The sequence below is a fragment of the Zalophus californianus genome, chromosome 5 (genome assembly GCF_009762305.2).
Source record: "Zalophus californianus isolate mZalCal1 chromosome 5, mZalCal1.pri.v2, whole genome shotgun sequence".
In the NCBI taxonomy this organism is placed as follows: Eukaryota; Metazoa; Chordata; class Mammalia; order Carnivora; family Otariidae; genus Zalophus; species Zalophus californianus.
In genome coordinates, this window is record NC_045599.1 from 73,475,816 (window position 1) to 73,493,995 (window position 18,180).

An 18,180-nucleotide genomic window follows, 5' to 3' on the forward strand; every position below is an offset into this window, starting at 1 on the left:
CATTCCAGTGAGACTCCCTCCAAAGAACTGTGTGCCAAGGGCTGCCGGAGGAAACAACCTGAGAGGGAAGATGCCCAGAGCCAAAGAATTCTGAGCGAAGGTAAGAAGGAGGGAAGGGGCAGAGACAGAGAGAGCTGATGGCATTGTTTCAAGCTCTGCGTCCAGCCTGCTCTGGGTCTCGTCAGGGGTGAGCCAATATACCCTCTGTTGTAGCCATAGCCGGGAAGAGTTGAGCTGCTCTCACTTACGAGGAAAGAGTCCTTACATCTCTGTGTCTGGGCTCCATTCATCTCATTAGACATCTGCATTCCTGCCCACTTCTCCCCAGATGTTCCCATTATTATCATGGGAACCACTGTGTGCTCCCAAGCCTGGCCCACCTGGCAGAACCCACAGGCCCAGCCTCAGTAGCAGGTGCATCTCCTGGCTCCTGGCACACCAGGCATCAGTTGTCCAGCAGGCCCTCACACTCCCCCCGACCCCCAGCGCCACCTGCTCTCCTTCTCATAGGCTGCTGTCCCAAGCAGAGAATCAGGGAGCTCCAGGTTAGGTCTATGGCTGGTTTCTTTTAGAAGGAATTAAGGATGATTCCATTTGTCAAGGCCCAGAGCACACAGCACAGATCCACATCCCTCTGAATTAGCCACCTCTTAGGTTTGAGAATTGCCTTCTAACTTAAACAAAGCTCTTTCTTCAAAATGACTCCAGAGTGTGGGCTTTTACCTTTTCTAGCACATTTATTTCTCAACCATGGCCATGGAATCACTGAGAGAAAACTAGTAGAGAGAGTTGAGGGGACAAAAGTCTATTCACACTAGTGCTGGTGCAAACTAGACCAACAGCAGTTACCATGAGGTAACTGAGCCTCTGTATCTCCTAGGAAGAGGAATCCCCATGGTTTCATTTACTTAACAGTGGGTGTCTACACTACCTGGTAGTGACATTTATCTTTTGTGTATATTTACTATTTCTCCAACTAAGAGGACAAGTCCCTGGAGGGCAGGGGCAAGGATCCATAGAAGCTAGAACAGAGACATGGAGTGTAGCCCATAGGCAGCAAATGTTGACTCTTGAGGAGGATAACTAACAGGATTCCGTATCACGTCCTCTAGTAAAGAAATCTTGCTTTTCAGTGGTTCAGTCCCAAAGAAGACTCTATAGAAGGGAAGAGAAATCAACTTTCAGGCAACAGAACCCAATATTAACAATAAACTCCAGTTGTGACCAAATTAGGGTTCCAATCATATACTGGTCCCAGTAAATGCAGGCTACAACTAGCTTTTTATTTCTGGGCACATTTGCTTGTCTTTCTAGGAAGCCAGTCTATAGTTCTGTCCTTCTGAGAACCAATCCATGTCCCCTGCAAGTTTCTGGGATAAATAAATATCAAAGGTCATGGTTGAAAATTCAAAGACTCAGGTTTTGAATTTTTTTTTTTTGTAGTGCTAATGGGGCCATCTTACTTCATGAGAGCTATCACTGAGTCTTCCTTTTAACCCAAAGGTACTAACTGAGGTTTTTGGAGTCCATGGGGTGGAAGTCATCGACTTCCTTGCTTGAAGGTGAATCAATAATAATGGATTTGTCTACATTTGTATTTCTTTATGAAGAGAATGCAGGTCATCACTGTGGTTGGCTGGAGAGATCAAAGCTTGATTGGCAGGCCTCACTTGGGAAGGTCTTGGTATAACTTCTGAGCCCTCATTTGCTGGACATGCTAGAATGCATACCCTGAGGTTTCATAAAGTAGCAAATAGGCTGCTGATATGACTACTTCAGGTTTGATTGATGGACTAGAGCCTCATTAAGGAGTTTTTATATTTCCTTTTTTTTTTCCTACTGTAACACTGTATAATAAATATCATGATGAGGTTTTATACCCTTTAAGCTTTCCTTGTTGCTTAGGCACTACAGCCGATCTGTTTCAAAAAGGTGAATATTGGCTGTACATGAATATATAAAACTTAGATTTTATATCTAAGAAAATATACAGGAAAATATAAAACTTAAATCTCTCTGCCCATGTTTCAGATCTGTTCAACAAGCAGTCTTCCTAATTATCCATGATTATGTTAACAAAATATACAGATTTAAATGTACACCCCCTTACAGAATCCCTTCCCAAGGTTCTTCTTTTTTTTTCCCCCATCCTAACTTCAGGAAAGAAATTGGAAGCTCACAAAACATATGTCTTCCATAATTTACCGCTGTAACATCTAAATCACTGGGCTTTATCTCATTTTCATCTCTACGTAGGCTGGGAAATATGCTGTCTCTGAGAATCTCTCCCCTGAGTACTGACAAGGGGAGATTAGATTGCATTTCCTGCCTTCATTTACCTTCGAATAGTGCACAATAAAAAGGCAATAGGAAGAATGAAATGGCTTGTTTTTCCAGGGGGAAAGATATTTCTATTTCTTACAGACATTTTTAAAATACAACATCTTAGGAGAGGGAAGTAGCCCCAGCTAACATTTCTACGTCTTCACGAACCACATCTGTGAGCACAATGTGGCCCCATGGGTAGCAGCAAAGAACAGCTATTCCCAGACCAAAGTCATGAACTCCCTGAAGATAGTTCTCCTCTTCATAGAGGAGCATCAGAGCTCTCAAGACGGCTTCAGAACTTGTGAAAGTCCACATCTTCCCTGGCCCACAAGGTCCTGCATAACCTGGCCCCGGCCAACCGTTCCAGACTGATCCCCCATACTTTCCTTCTTACCAAATTCCAGCTGCCTGGGCAAACTTGCTCTAAGTGCCTTCTGCTGTACTGTCCAGTGCCCAGAACTATCTGCCACATCCCTTACTTCCTTCTGCCCTCCCAAATCTGGCCAACTCCTGTTCATTCTTTGTACCTCCTCCTAAATGTCACTTCTTCGGGAAGCCTTCCCTGCCCCTCTCCTTCCTGCAAGCTTAGGTTGGGACCACTTACAATTGATTATCTGTAGTTCTCTGTACTCCTCTGAATCCATTATTACAATTATAATGGAACATGATTTGTGTATTTTAAAAACTGTAATGGAAATTTCCCCTACTAGACCATAAATTCTCAGAGAGCAGGAACTGATGTGTCTTCTTTATCAAGGTATTAACAAGATACCACGTCTACCATAGGGTAGGATATTTCATAAATATGTGGGGAAGGGAGAGAGAAAAGAAGAGAGATCTATTACCAAAACTGTTGGTACGGTAGCAGAAGGAGATCTTCCAGCTACATATATACATGTGGGGCTGGTTCATCATAGAAAACATTTAACCAAATCTTTTCACCATTCCAAGACATCTAGAAAAGCCAGCGCTCATGAGCAGATGTAGCAACTTCAGTGTGGAGGAAAGCTATGCACCATGGCATTTAGACTCATGAGTTTTGGAGCCAACCACTTAACTTACTCAGGTACAAAAATCCCAGCTCCACCACTTACCAGCTATGTGACCCGAGCAATTTCCTCACCCTTTCTGAGCTTCGACTGATTCATCTATAAAATGAGGCTAAGAATCCTGGCCTCTTCTAGAGTTGTCTCAAAGCCTAGAAGTAATGCCTGCGAAGCACTCACGACTAAGATTTTAGTGCTATTATTATTATTACCAAGAAACAGTAGAAGTCGTACCAAATTCAGAAGATATATCTCGCCTTTTTCTTGCTAAAGGAATATACCCCAACCAGGCATAGTCACTGACAACTAGTTGCTTAGACAACAAGCTGTTTGCCTGTCCAGAGATCCTAACACCTAGACTAACTGCAGAATGCATAGCTTTATTTTTCACAGGCATTTAACAACATGATTGGAAGTCCAGATATATGTATGGAACTCACAACAAGAATGATCTGAAAAATGTTCACTTATGAGCTCTCAGAACTGAGTATGCAAATAAACAAACTAACCCATTCACACTCACTCTTTCTGGATACTTTCCTCCAACCAATAATGGCACATTCTTCCAGTTGTCTCTCCAAAACAAAGTTGAGACTCAGACCCTTTGGTAAGACTGGTGTTAAAGGAATGTCAGAATGAACCACGAATCAATGGTTTGGGTACCAGTCATGTACCTGGCACTAGTGCACGGATGTGGCCTCGCTAATCAGTGCAGTGGGGGGTTTCCGGAAACTATGGCCTGGCAGAAATCAGATGTCTGCTACCCATGCTCTTCCACTTACTAGCTATGGACAGAACCTGGTCTGCATACAAACTGACCTCTCTCATTATCTACCATATATAAAATGCGCTGATAATTCCTTTCTGTAAAAACCACTGTGAGGTTTTGAGTGAGATAATACACATAATCTATAATGACTATCTGAGATACCATGTAAATAATGCCTAGCAAATAAATCTATTTCATTTCATACCCTTTCTCTAATACCATGCCTTTCACAGAATAAGAAAGCCTTAATGAGAGAAGCCAGGGGAGGCTGGAAAATATAGATAATACATAATTATAAGGGTCTCATAACTTACAAAGCATTCCTAATAACAATATCAATAACAGGAATAGTGGTGATGATCTAGCAGGGTTACCTGATGAGGAAGAATTTTTTTTTTAAAGTAAGATGGACATTCAAAAGTTGCTAGCAATATCTTTATCTAGCAGTCAAAGAGAGCTAAGAGGACTTAAGAGTAAGAAGTGGGAGACCTAGGATTATGCCTGACACCAAAATCTTCTGTTACATTAAGTCTGTCTTTAATAAACTTACTTGTTATGACAGGAAGGAAACAACAGAAGAGCTGTCATGTTACTACTGAGATGGGGAAAAAGACAAGGCTTTAAAACTTCATCCAAACTTCCCCCCGGAGTTCCATTTCCCTAGGCTGGGCTCCTCGGGCACAACCTACTTCAGACAGCCTTCCTTTGTAGAATCCAAATTATACTGATGTGTGACTTTGGAGCAGTCCCTTAATCTCCTATAACTCAGTTTCCTCATCTGGAAAATGCAAAAGGTAATAAACCTACTTCAGAAAGTATTGTAGTAGATAAATGGGCTAATATATATAGAGCACCTAGAATAGTGCCAATACATAATAAATACTCTGTAGGTTTAGTGATTTTTGAGAGTAGGTATAAAGTGTCATTTTAAAATGGCACCAAGGTGAGAGGCCCTGTGGTTGGTGGGTCAAAGGTCAGAGGTGAGAGGATACGATCACAAAGAGAGCCCAGCCCAGGTGGGTGGGGGTGGACCACACTCAGCATGTCCTCCCTCATGTGACCTAATTTCAGAAGATGGAACATGTACTGCGATTTTACAAAAGTTAATTCAAATGCAGGGTCGTAAAGCCAAGCCTTACCACTAGAAAGCACTTCATGGGCACTTAAGCAAAACTAGTTTCCATGACCAATTTCTAGCATCATTTTACAAACAAAATTTGTGTAGCTACTGAAAACTCACATTGGATTTATATGCCTAAAAGAAAAAAATAGATTTTAAAATATGAAATGGACACAAATAAATACACCACTCAGGATGCTATCCAGATAAAATTAAGAGGATGAAAAAAGTAACAAAATGGCATAAGAACATATTTTCAAAAACAGTCAGTGAGAATCGCTAGCAATAGTAACAGAAAACAGAACATTTTTTTAAGCCACCAACCAAAACAAAGGCCTAACTCAGTTATTCTCTGACTTGTCTTTTGAAGTGATTTCACAAAATGAGCTTCCTCATGAGTACCAGGAATATCCTCAGATGAGAATACATCTTTACAATCCTAAAGGTATCACTTTTTCTCTAATTAAAACATGAACTATATCAATAATGAAGCTCGCCAAAACACCTCCCTATTTTTAGCTCTAAGGATGTCTTTGTGAGGGAAAAGCCAGGCCCAGCTTGAAAATACTAATGGTAGATATTGGTTGTTGTGACTTCTAGGTTTCAAAAGCTTAAGGGAATGATTCTTTTCCATGGTGGCTATAAATAAGATAGCTACTTAGGAAAGAGTAATCATTCTGCTGAAGAAAAGGCATTCCTTATACATTAGTTCAAATTCAAAATAAGATTACTCATTCCCTTTGCAGAACACACCCCACAGTAAACCATGAAAACTGCTGATTGGGTTTTTTCTTCTCTCTCTTTGGCTGAGCTGATTATTATACAACTACTCAGACTACATAGACTTAAACCAGTTGTAAAGACAAAGTTATCATTGAAATGTAGTACTGTCACATTAAATTTAGACGTGGAAGAATACTGGGGTGCCTGGCTGGCTCAGTCGGTAGAGCATGTGACTCTTAATCTCAGGGTCATCAGTTCAAGCCCCATGTTGGACATGGAGCCTACTTAAAAGAAAAAGAGAAATAATAAAATAAAATAAAGAAGTAGAAGAATTTCGGAGTTGTGGTCATCTTTGATCCCAGGGGAAAATATATGTGTGTGAAAGAATAGGTGTGTCTATACAACATACCTGGTGAAGACATAACTGTGTGTGTATAGCAATATGGCAAAGCAATACAAAATGCCAAAACATCATAGGAGCTAATTATTTAAACCTCACTATAAGAAAAATTATAAAAACTTCTAATAAAAAAGTGCCTGACTTACCTTTTTTATTTTCCCTGCCCGTGTTCCCAAAAAGAAAGAAAAGTAAAACAGCTGAAAGGCAGGGAGCAGCAGGGCAGAGAATGAAGAGCCAAGACCCACGTACTACTCCACCAGGGAAGTCCTGTGAGAGGTGAACAGCCTAACCATGGTTGATAATCCAAAATACACAAAAATCCCTTCCTAGTAAGTTCCATATAGTTCTTCCTCCTGTTCTGGCATATACACAGGGAGAAAAAAAGTTCAAGTCAGAGAAAGTGAAAATGTCAGGCAGAAAGGAATAAATATAAGATCACTTAACAAAGCTGCATCTTCCTTGAAAAGAGGCAGAGGGCATGGGGCCTGGGAAACTGGAAAAGGAAAAGACTCTCCGCCTGGTCCCCGGCCTCGCTCAGCTGATCCCCACACAGCAGGCCAGAGAGTCACAAAAGCCCCAGCTGGGTCTAGAGTAGATGAATGCTGTCTAGGGAGACAAAGGGAGCAGGAAAGGATTGAGGGGTGACAACCAAAATGGTTAGGTAAATGGTTTTTTCACTTGAAACTCAGAGTTGATTTGGCATGTATGCAAGGGCAGTCACAATCACAGCTGGACTCCACCCCTGTCCCTCAACTCCAGGTTCTCTTTAAAAGCAGAGGGAAGGGGCACCTAGGTGGCTCAGTTATTTAAGTCTCTGCCTTCGGCTGGGGTCATGATCCCGGGGTCCTGGGGTCGAGCCCCGCATCCGGCTCCCTGCTCCGCAGGAAGCCTGCTTCTCCCTCTCCCACTCCCCCTGCTTGTGTTCCCTCTCTCGCTGTGTCTCTCTCTGTCAAATAAATAAATAAAATCTTAGAAAAAAAAAAGCAGATGGAAACAAAGAAAGGAGATGGGGAAAGGGTGGGGGGGGGCATGCTGAGTCAGGGTTTCCCACCTCTAGGGAGCATGAGCCTTGGCAACAGCTCTGTAGTGACAGAGAGCCTTTCTCCAAAATCTATTCCATCTCAAAAGATACTTTAGGAAAACACTCAGACTTCTAATTTGGTGTGGTGAAAATACTATTTAAAAGCAACTACAGAAATGCTGAATTTTTCTGTTATGAAAAGCTATTTTACATTTCAATAAAAGAACAGGAGTCAAATATGGCTTAAGGGTCTAAATAGAATATGGTTTCTATTTTGAGAAGGTATCTATTTGCAATTTTCAGAAATTGATCATTTGCCATGCACAGATCAATCTTTCGTCTGAGAAAGAAAGCATATTTTAATGTTTGAGGCACAAAACGCCTCAAGAATGAAAATTTCCAACAGAGCCCGTGGATTCTAAAACTTTTCATTTCAACTATTTCTCCAGATATTTAGCCACTCTGACATCAGGTCCATAAGAATCTATGAAACCGAGTCATGTGGGAGGTTTCCTTGTTTTACCTGATTTTGTTTAACAAACATGTTAAACCTGTTTCTCTTTCTCTTACCCCACCAACACTATTTTCAGTGCCGAACGCTGCAGAGAAAAGGAAAACTATTTCATTCAGGAAGAATTCAAAATAACTACAAAGAATATGAGCTATTACGGGAAATAGGTGACAATCTGGTGCTCAGGAGCCTGGCACCCTCCACCATAAATGCAAATTCAAAACTCAACCTTCCCTCTCCCTTCCCCAGAAAAAGACTTTTCAATAAAAGCATTTTTTTAACATAACCAAGAAAAACCAAAGACATAAGTAAAAGGGAAAACGTGGTGCGATTACTTCCTTCCACTCTCCCTTGCCTTGAAGTTTCAGCCAAATCCCTGCTGTTTCAAATCTCCTCTCTTCCCATCCCCAAGGTCAGGTGACTGCCCAGCTTCAGGCTCCCCCTACGACTCTTGTGGTCTCTGCTGCTAACTTCTCCTTCTGATGCTCACTTGACTCTGTCTCTCCTGCTCAGATGCCTCCAGGTTTCCCTACAGCGGCCCTGGATGCACTGCTCGGCCCCCCAGTCTGGCCACAGCTTCATCTCCACCTCTGCTTCCCATACCCTCCTTCCTGAACCGCAGGCCTCAGTCCCATCACTGACTCCCATGTTCTGAATACACAGCACACTTATTCACCTCCGTGGCTGTGGCAGTAACCCCGCCCCCCGCCTGGCCCTGCCACCACTACCATCTCCCTGTGCCCAAATCCTAACCACACTCCAAAATAAGGCAGAAGCCATCAGGTGGAAACACCCCTAAATTGCTGACACCAAACCTACTGCTTACCTGCATCCACGCCCACAGTGTCTCCTTCCGTTTGCAATGGAAGAGGAACCCTTCTTCTGGCTGAGGCTACCACCTCCCCAAGACTCTGGGGCCCACTCCGACCCATGCCCTGAGGTAGCTCACCCCTTCATTTATCCCTCTGTTCTCCTTAAATGTCAACCTCTCCCTCTCCATAGGCTCCTACTTATTAACCCACTCAGGTGATACCCATTAAAAAAATAAAAATCTTCCAAAGAGCCCATCCCAACACGGCTCCTGCCCTCCTACTACCACTTTCTTTTATCTCCTAAAAAGCCAAACTGCTTGGCTTCTTTCCCTGTCCCCAGCTCCTCTTTCTCACACCCCTCAGCCTACTGCATTCTGGCTTCAATTCCACCACTCCTGATTCCATTATTTTGTAAAATGCATTGACACCTCCTATGTCCCAGATAACATATGCCTGGCACTGGGAGAGGAGAGGAGAAATCAGACCTCAGCTCTCTGAGCCAGAAGTTCAAACTGATAGCTAAACTCAGCCCAGAGATTTATTTTATTTGGACTACAGCTTAAAATTTTTTTTCAAATAATTTGCCAAAAGTTCAAGAATCTGGAGATTTCACATGAAAATCCAGGTTTCTGGCTTATATTAAAGAATCCAGAAATTCTGGCAGCAACGCCTCTTTCACGATATGACAATAACCCGTTGAGGCTGAAGAGCAGCTGCCCCTCAAAGGGGCATGAGCTCCCGTGTTCACCATGAACCCCATCAAACCCTCGCTGCTCATTTTCTTTTCTCAGATGTTCCCCGTGTGCAGTGAAGTTTGAATCCCTGTTCTAGATCGGTGCGGTTCACTAGAAATAAAAATGTGAGCCACGTACATAATTTTAAATATTCAGGTAGTCATATTTTTTTAAAAAATGGAAAGGAACTTTAATAATATATTCCATTTAATCCAACATACCCAAAATATTATTTTGATGTGCAAGCACCATAAAAAATTAATAATGAGACATTTTACCTTCTTTTCTTTGTGCTAAGCCTTCACAATCCAGTGTGCATCGAACACTTATAGCACATCTCAACTCAAATTTGCTATATTTCCAGCGTTCAAGAGCCAAGTGTGGCTACTGGCTCCATCTGAGACAGCACAGCTCCAGATGCTTAATGATTCACTATGAAAATGATCTTGCAAGTAGAGAGAGAGAGAGAGAATTTTAAGGGGAAAGAGGGAAGCAGGCAGAACTGAGGAAAAGGGTGATGATGTTAAAGAGGCGACATGATAAGGACTTCAAATTAGGAAGGAAGGAAGCAGGATCACAGAGACAATGAACAGTGCTCCCCAAAAAGATCAGCTGTATTCTAGCCCTCCAGGTATAAAGACATCCTTTATAGGCAAATGTAATCACCTGGCAATGCAGATTTTCTGGAGGGAGGCTTTAGTGTTTCCTAAATAGGCTCAGCATTAGACATGTGGTCACTGTGAAAAGCAATTGACCAAATGTCTGACCCAGAGTTCACACACTTGGCATTCAAGAGGCAACAGAGTGGACCAGGCTAGTGAGCATAGGATTCCGGGTCGAGGCTGGGATTTTAATCTGGTTCAAGGCGTTGGGTTTGAGGAGAAGTGACAGCGATGCAGCAGGAAATTAGCTTGAGCTAAGATCTAAGCAGAGATCAAGACTTAGAGATCATAAGTGAGTGAGCCTATGTCAGCAAGGTGTTGGAATCCAGATGTGGGCGTGCAACATCAGGGGTCAGAAAAGGAGACTTGGGTGCCAAAAAAGGGTAGCCAGAGTCAGAGATTGGCACCAAGAAATGCATCCCGGAGCCAGAGACCTCAGAAGTAGAAATCACTCCTCCATCCTCCACGTGAATACAATATGGTGGCCAGTTAGTAGGTGTCATGTCCTCCCTTCACACCCGCCGGCACGAACAAGAACTAAAGTACGGGCTGAGAAAAGCCAAGCCACCAGCTAGGGAAGAGGAGAAGGTCAGATACATCTGCCAGACTTAAAAGGACTTGGAAACCAGAAGGCAGGAACATCATTACATAACTAAAAGTGCTTTTGAAACGTTTCCAGAGAACTTTTGAATAGCTCTAGTCCTTCCATTCATCCCTTCATTCACTCAGCAACCACTTAGTGAGTAGCCTTCCCTCTACAATGCTGATTAGACAGGTCCATTGTACTAAGGCTTGCCAAATTCTACTCTAGCAGTGCTGCTGAAGAGAACCAGGCTTAAGCAAAATAGAGTGAGTTTCTCATACTGACGGGGCCTCACTGAATAAAACCTGTGGGATTAGGAGGACACATTGATCCCAACACATCCAGAGGTCCACTTGTCTATCATGTGTTGTAATTTTTGCCAAAAGGATGAGAAATCAGGTTGGTATAAAATATCTCAAAAGACTTCACAGGAATATTGTTCTCTCAAGAAGACAGTATGCAGGACTTTTAAATCTCATTGTATTGAAAATATAGGGTTTTTTTTGTGTTGCTTGCATTCAGACTGATGTTAAAGACAAATATCTGGAGACATGAGGAAATCATGGCCTGATATTCTGCTGGAAAAAAAATTCTCATGTAAGAAACTGGTCTACATTGGAGGGGGGAAACTATTTGCATAAAATCTTCAGTTGTTGAGGGATAGTCATCACTTTCCACATCTGATTTATAAAAAGCAATGTAAGTTGGAAGAAATGGTTGACAGTGACAAAGAAAGCAAAATGGCACATAAAGTAATCTTGCAGGGAAAAAGAAAGTGTGATTGTCGACACTTTCGACAATCAAATCAAAAATCACCAATAAAAACAGTAGAGATTATTTGGCAACAGAAAAAAATGACATGAGGAAGGGTGCCTCACACCTTTCAATAATTAACTTTATAGAAAGATAAACTTGTCCTATATAGATATGCTTCATACCATAATCTTATGAAAAACAAACAAGTTTATCTAAAGCAAGTTCTAGCACAATATTTACTTCACTCACATTGAACAAACAAAAAAGCCAGTTTTCAAACAATAAGCCTCAGTTACCAAGAGCAGGTTTTATTTAGGACTCTTGACTTATTGGGGCAAGGAAATATATCATGTTTAGTAAGTTTTCCGGGGAAAAAAAAAGAAGTCAAAACCAAAACGTTTCAGATTTCAAAAACGTCATTTCAACATAGGACTATGACAATGCAAATAGTATGAATTAACAAGAAAACACACGACCCTAACTTCAGAATATGCAGATTTTGTCAATGCTTACAAAATTATCTAGACTATTTATTCTTCGTCAGTCTAGAGTTGACCAACATTTTGATAACCATCACGAGGCAAGAAACCACACTACATGTTTCTGAGTTACAAAAGATATATGATAAGCCTTTAATTTTTTGAAATCATCCCTTATTTCCAAATGACGGGGCAAAAGGAAAAAGGGAGAGTGATTATCCTATTATCTTTATGAATCTATTAATCGTATTTTCTCTAAGTATTTATTTCACTTTTCCAGAATAATGTGCACACACTCGCCAAAAGTAATATAAGATTTTTTTCATTACTCTGTGAAATTGTGATGTCACCAGTACCACCTTGGTTAATCTGAGGCTACTTTTGCCACCCATGCCAGTAAAATAATTTACATCTTAAATGAGGAGGACCAGCAAAGTTCCCCGTTAATTTTTTTTCAGCCACCCGCTTATTTGTAATGGTGGCAGTGGCAAAACTTTAATACACTGTTATACTATAATATACTAGCAATCGCTAGGGTTTATTGAGCTCCCATAATATTTACTTGATAACATTTCCATATAGCCAAGATTCATAGCTGTACTCAAATCTTCCAGATACACAGGATAGAACATAAAAGTCACAGAAAAATAATTCCACTCCCAAGTAAACCTGTCACTGTTTACTCTCTTCCTCTGCAATAAACTGATGATCCCAGTATTTTTTAGAATGCTATCACACATCAAACTTCATGCCCTATTCCAAAACGTCCTAAGATCTCATCCTTCCTCTCTCACTTTGAAAAAGCTTGGAAAAAGTTATTAACATTGCTTTTAGGGCTTGTTTTTGAGAGTATTCGTTTTTTGGTGATTTTAAGTCGTTCACATTAGGAATTACATTTCTTCACATTTGTGTCTTCCCCCAGATTAAGTGTTCTTTCAAGTAATATTAAAGACACCTGGGAAATAGCAAAAATTAACCCAAACCACATTTTTAAGTCATTTTTGAAAACATAAGCTTTCTCTAAAAGGTCAGATAATTAATGAACCAAGCTGCCCTTCATGTATAGACTTCATCTTAGATAATATTTTTCTACTTTTTGTTGGAGCTTACAGATGTATCTTAGGAATTTTATCCCAATGAATGAATATTCCTCTGTGTTTTGAAACATTTCTATCATACCCTGAATAATGTAGCCACTTTTTTTACAAAAACTTTTTTGCTTCTCTATGAAAGCAATTTTAACAACATGAATTTAAAAGAAAAAACAATAAAAGTTTAACATTCATAAACTTCACGCTTTTGTTAAAGCCCTAAAAAAATGGGACATATTCATTCTTCACTCTTTATCTTAAAATACTGGCTTCCTGATTCTAGCAAAATATAATTTTAGTAACTCATCAAGACAGAATACATAAAATTGGCATATTTTTGATATGCACACAAATTGAGAAAGCATCTTTCCCAACTGTGTTGCAGAAAATGAAATGCATCTGGTATGACAATATGGCCAAGCACGTGAACTAGAATCAGCGGGAAGAAATGGTTTTTTTTTTTCTTTTTCTCAAAGCAGAACATTTTGAATAACGTACATGCCCTAACAACAAGGCATTATTAACTCTGTTAAAGTGCCTTTCAGAGGTATATCGGGATGAAGACCACAGAGTAGCAAGAGGGAGCTGGGAGGCAGCTCGGTTTGCTCAGCCTTAATCATTGTAGATCAGTGATTTCCAAATCTCTTTCCCCCACGAGTTCAAACTGATGTAGTTGTTTTTTTATTTTTTGTTTTGTTTTGTTTTCTGGTTTTTGCTTTTGCTTTTGCTTAACACCTCCACCCAGAGTCAGAGTTTATGCACATATGTTATTGTGGCCTCATGCTGAGCTGGAGGGGGGAAGTGGAGAGGTAGGGAGGTGTTGGAGAACAGGGCTAATGCCAGGATCAAGCAGAGAAAAACTGAGACATTTGCGTTATTTTTGCAACGAATTTTCTTTCTTCTTTGAAAGAAAGTTCTTTTTATCTAGGCAATCTGAAGATGTATTCAGTGCTCTTATTGTCTTTGCTTTCATGTGTACCTCTTTGGCTTGGTGAACAACATAGGAATCTGCACATGCTACACTCTCCCTCCTCCAGCCCAAGTATGCTGTGAGGACAGGGGCTGGGAGAGCAAGGAAAGATCTCTGAGTGATGCAGGAAGCTTGCAAGGGTGCATGAAGCTCAACCTACTCCTGGACACCTCATGGAGTCCTCTTCTACTTCCAGCTTCCAACTCTATTTCTTCCTCTTCTTCATCACAAGGTGAGCCAGCCGGGCTCTAGGAATTGGGCAGAGGGGCCATGGGAGGACCAAGGAATCCTGCTTCTGCACTGGCGAGAGAGTGCTGCTGAGAGCCAGATTTGTGACTCCTAAGAGAAGGCTGTCCACTCCTCAAGGAACAGACTCCCCATGAGCAGCAGATGCAGGAAACCAGCAATGGTGTCTCTTCCTAGGACTGTGTGTGTGGCCTCAAACAAGCCCCTCAGGGCTACTGTTCTGCCTACACCCCACCTTTCACCTATTCTTTGAAAGGTGGTTTAGCTTTGTTACTCCTTTTATGTCTTCATTGAAATGCTGGTTCCTTATAATGAAAAGCTTCTTTAGATGGTATAATTAATAATGTCACTTGTAAATGTGATGTCATAGTTATGAAATAATGTATCACAGAGAAAAGAACAAATTAATATAGCTAATACATCATGAAACTGATTCTAGGAAGGGGAGAAACCCCCCAGAATGTATGTAAACTTGCAAGCTAATATTAATCTTAGGACTGAAGTCATCTCAGAAACACACAAGCTCTAAAAGTTGTCAAAGGGTTATAGTAATGTAAAAAGACTCTGGAGAATTTTAGTATAAAACCTCTGTCATTTATTAACCATGTGACCCTAGAAACGTTATTTAATGTCTTTGAGCATCAGTTTCCTAATCCATAAAATGGCAACAAGAACTTCTGTCCTGTAGGGGTGCTGGGAGGATCTAATCCAGTAAGGCTGTAAGGCATATGGTGAGGGCACACACAATGTTAGTGTAATATGCTCTCCAAAACAGGCTGAGGTCTTTGGTATACAAAATTCATAATTACATGGCAGTATTTTTTAAAGATTGATAGTGTCAGAAAACTTTTTGGTAAAAACTAACAAAGATTAATTCAGAATTCTCTGCTTTTGCTTTGAGAATCTTGATTCGATGAACTGCAAAGAATTTGGGGGGTTAAGTAAGATATCTACCTTCAGAATAATTCAATTATTGGTTGTTGTATTAGTCCTGATCATAGAAGTTAATAAAAACAAATGTAAACAGTACCCCAACTTTGAAGTTCTTATACCTTAGATTTATGTACCCATTCAAAAGTAAATTCTATTAAAATATATAGCATTCCTCTACACTGAATTTAAAGCATCCTTTTAAAAACATTTTTTACTTTTGAAACCAGAAACAGGAGTTCTATTCAGTTACCTTTCAAGATAAAAGGAAAAGTAGAGTTATTTAGACTCTTTGTCAATGTTATCTCTACCTACTCTTCTCCGAATAAGAACTTTTTCTAAAACATCAGATGTCTTCTAGAGCATCAATAACATCAGGTTACCCACCTGTATTCTGGCTTGTTTTCTGAAACTACAGTAATTACCTAATAAACTATAAAAATTTCAATGGATAGCCCATCTATTCCTGTAGCTTGCTGTTCAAAACATGGCCTTAGGGTTTCGTAGCTCAAATTTTAATCTAATTAAAGATTAACCTTTAAATTAATTAAAGATTAATTAATCAGAGCCAAAATAATGGGAATTTAAATAAGCTAAGATGTATTGGAGGAAAAGAGTTCTTTGAGGTCACTGATAGACTGGAACTTTCAAAATGCTTGCTAGCACTTTTGAACACAATTTATAAGTATTATAACACGATTTATAAGTATTAACCAAAGGAGCGCAACTCCTCTCCAAAACCGAGGGAGTAAAAGCTGCTGCTCAGTGGAACGCCTTAAGAATCCTACAAGTTCATTTTTACTTGACTCTTGTCGAACCAAACTTAACTCTTGCCTGAACAAAGAGGCAACACGATGTACATAAAGCAGCATACTTAAGACGCAACCGCTTCAGATGACTACTGAAACTTGGAAAAGGCCATAGGAGCGAGTCTGACTAACGCGGCTGAGACGCTCACGCTGTCCACTTGTTGGGCCCCTATCGACTTGCAGCCGGAACTTTTTAGAAGGGAGTGCGAGAAAACAAGCAGACTTCTGCTTTGAGGGTTTCCCCAATAAACGGCCTCACGTTTGCCAACGATTCACCTCTCCGCATTACTGTCCCTTCCCGCAAACCATTTGTTTCCAGTTGTTTCCAATAGTGGCCCCTCCGCACCCTCATACATGGCTGTAATTTTTTTTTTAAGTTGCTGTGTTTGTTTTTCTTTAGAGAAGGTGAGACTTAGCTAAGACAGCCCTTCTAGGAGACCTCCAAAAAAAGTACCCATTTTATGTCTAACTTTATTCCTCTCCCATTTGGCTACTATTAAGACTTCCATTTTCATTGGCAACGCATAAAGCTACCCAAAAAGCTTCTGGTAGTAGGAGTTATTTCTACCAAAAGTAACGTCAGGGTGCAAGTCAGAACTATATCTTTACCGAGCAGGATCGGGACTGTTTGCTTTTCACTATTTGATTTACTTTGTAGCACCTCCACTCCCCTGCGTCTCCCCGGGTAGCGACTGCCCGAAGCCGGAGGCGTGTCCCGCGCACCTAGTCTCCCGCCGCGCGCAGCGGTCGCTCACCTGGCTGCTGCCGAGCTCCTCGCCCTTCTCCGGGGTCCGCGGCTGCACGGGGCTCTGAGCTGACTCTGCGGGAGGCGGCGGCGGGTCCAGCAGCTGCTCCAGGCAGGCAGTGCCCGGCAGAGATGAACTCTTTTGATGGCACAAGTGCGCCTCGGGGCCCCGACGCCGTGCACCCTCATCTCGGGCGCGGTCCCCCCTCGCGGGCGGCTGGGGCGAAGAGGACAGGGAGGATGAGGCGGAGGACGAAGAGGGAGCCGAGTCCGGGGAGCGTCCGCCAGGAGGCGTCCCTCCCGCTGCTCCGGCGGTCGTCGCCGGCCCCTTTCCCGCGGGGAGCAAATGTTCACGGATCCGGCGGCGAAGGGTGGACCCCTGCTCGGTTCTGCCGGCGCCGCCGGGCTCGAGAGGCTCCGGCGAGGAGCAGCACAGGTTGGGCTGGGAGGAGGAGAAGACGCGGTCCAGCACTTGCTTGCGCTTCTTGAAGCCGCTCCACCTGCTGCCCGCGCCACCCACGCCGGCCAGTGCGTCCCGCCTGCCCCCCGGGAGTGGCGGGGAGGGCGATGGGGTGTCCGCAGTGCGGCGCTCTGGGCCCCCTGCGCGCCCGCCCCCGCTGCCCTTGCTCTTGCCCACCCCCAGCTGCAGGTTCTTCCAGAGCCGGGCCTGGAAGGAGGAGGACGCCGCCGCAGGCTCGGGCGACCCCGCCGCGGCTGCCCGGGGCTCCATCCTCCACCCCCTGCTCCTCCTCTCCACTCCTCCTCCTCCTCCACCTCCTCCTCTTCCTTCTTCTCCTCCGCCCTCTCCGGCTGCACCTCCTCCCGGAGCCCCGCGGTGGTGGCGGCGGCGGCGACGGACGCAGCAGCAGAAGCCGGGAGTGCCCGGCGGCTTCAGGACAGCGCGGGGGAAAGCCGCCGCCGCCGCCGCCTCCAAGGCTCTTCGGCCGCCGGACTCCGGCGCCGCCTCTTCCTCGTGCACCTGCCGGGGTGGGCTGGCGCTGCCACCGAATCCCGGCCGCCGCGCCTGCAAAGTTTCGAGGTCCGAGCTCCGCAGCTCCAGTCCCCTGGAGTCCCCCAGGCCGCGCCCTGGCTCCCTCTGCTCGCGGGCTCTGGACTGAAGAAGCTGCAAGCGCCCGAGCGTGCGCGTCCAGCTGCGCCAGGGACCGCACCCTGCGCCCTCAGGGCAGCACCTGTCAGCGGCGGGGGCGGCTGCCTTCCAACTGGGCTCGCGCGCCACTCACACAACAGGGCGGATCGGGCTGAAGACAAGCGCGACCAGCAGCCCCGCGGGAGCACCCCGGGACCATCCTCCAGCTCCTGGGTGGGAGGGTGGGCAGGCGAGAGCTGGGTGGAGATGGGTAGGGACCAGCGCCAGGTTGCTCCCCAGGATCTGGCCACAGCTCCCCACGTAGCTCTCTTTGGGCCGATGGCTGGACGCGCGCGCC

At 43.4% G+C, this 18,180-nt stretch overlaps 1 protein-coding gene across 1 annotated transcript in view; it reads right to left on the reverse strand.

Annotated features, from left to right (window-relative positions):
• The window catches only part of MCTP1 (multiple C2 and transmembrane domain containing 1), a 505,394-nt gene extending 487,832 nt beyond the window's left edge, over positions 1 to 17,562 (reverse strand). Inside the window, 1 exon segment of the mRNA XM_027606101.2 lies at positions 16,746 to 17,562. Coding sequence (XP_027461902.2) covers positions 16,746 to 17,465 — 720 coding nt within the window. The 5' untranslated portion in view covers positions 17,466 to 17,562.
• Positions 17,563 to 18,180: the final 618 nt, after the last annotated feature.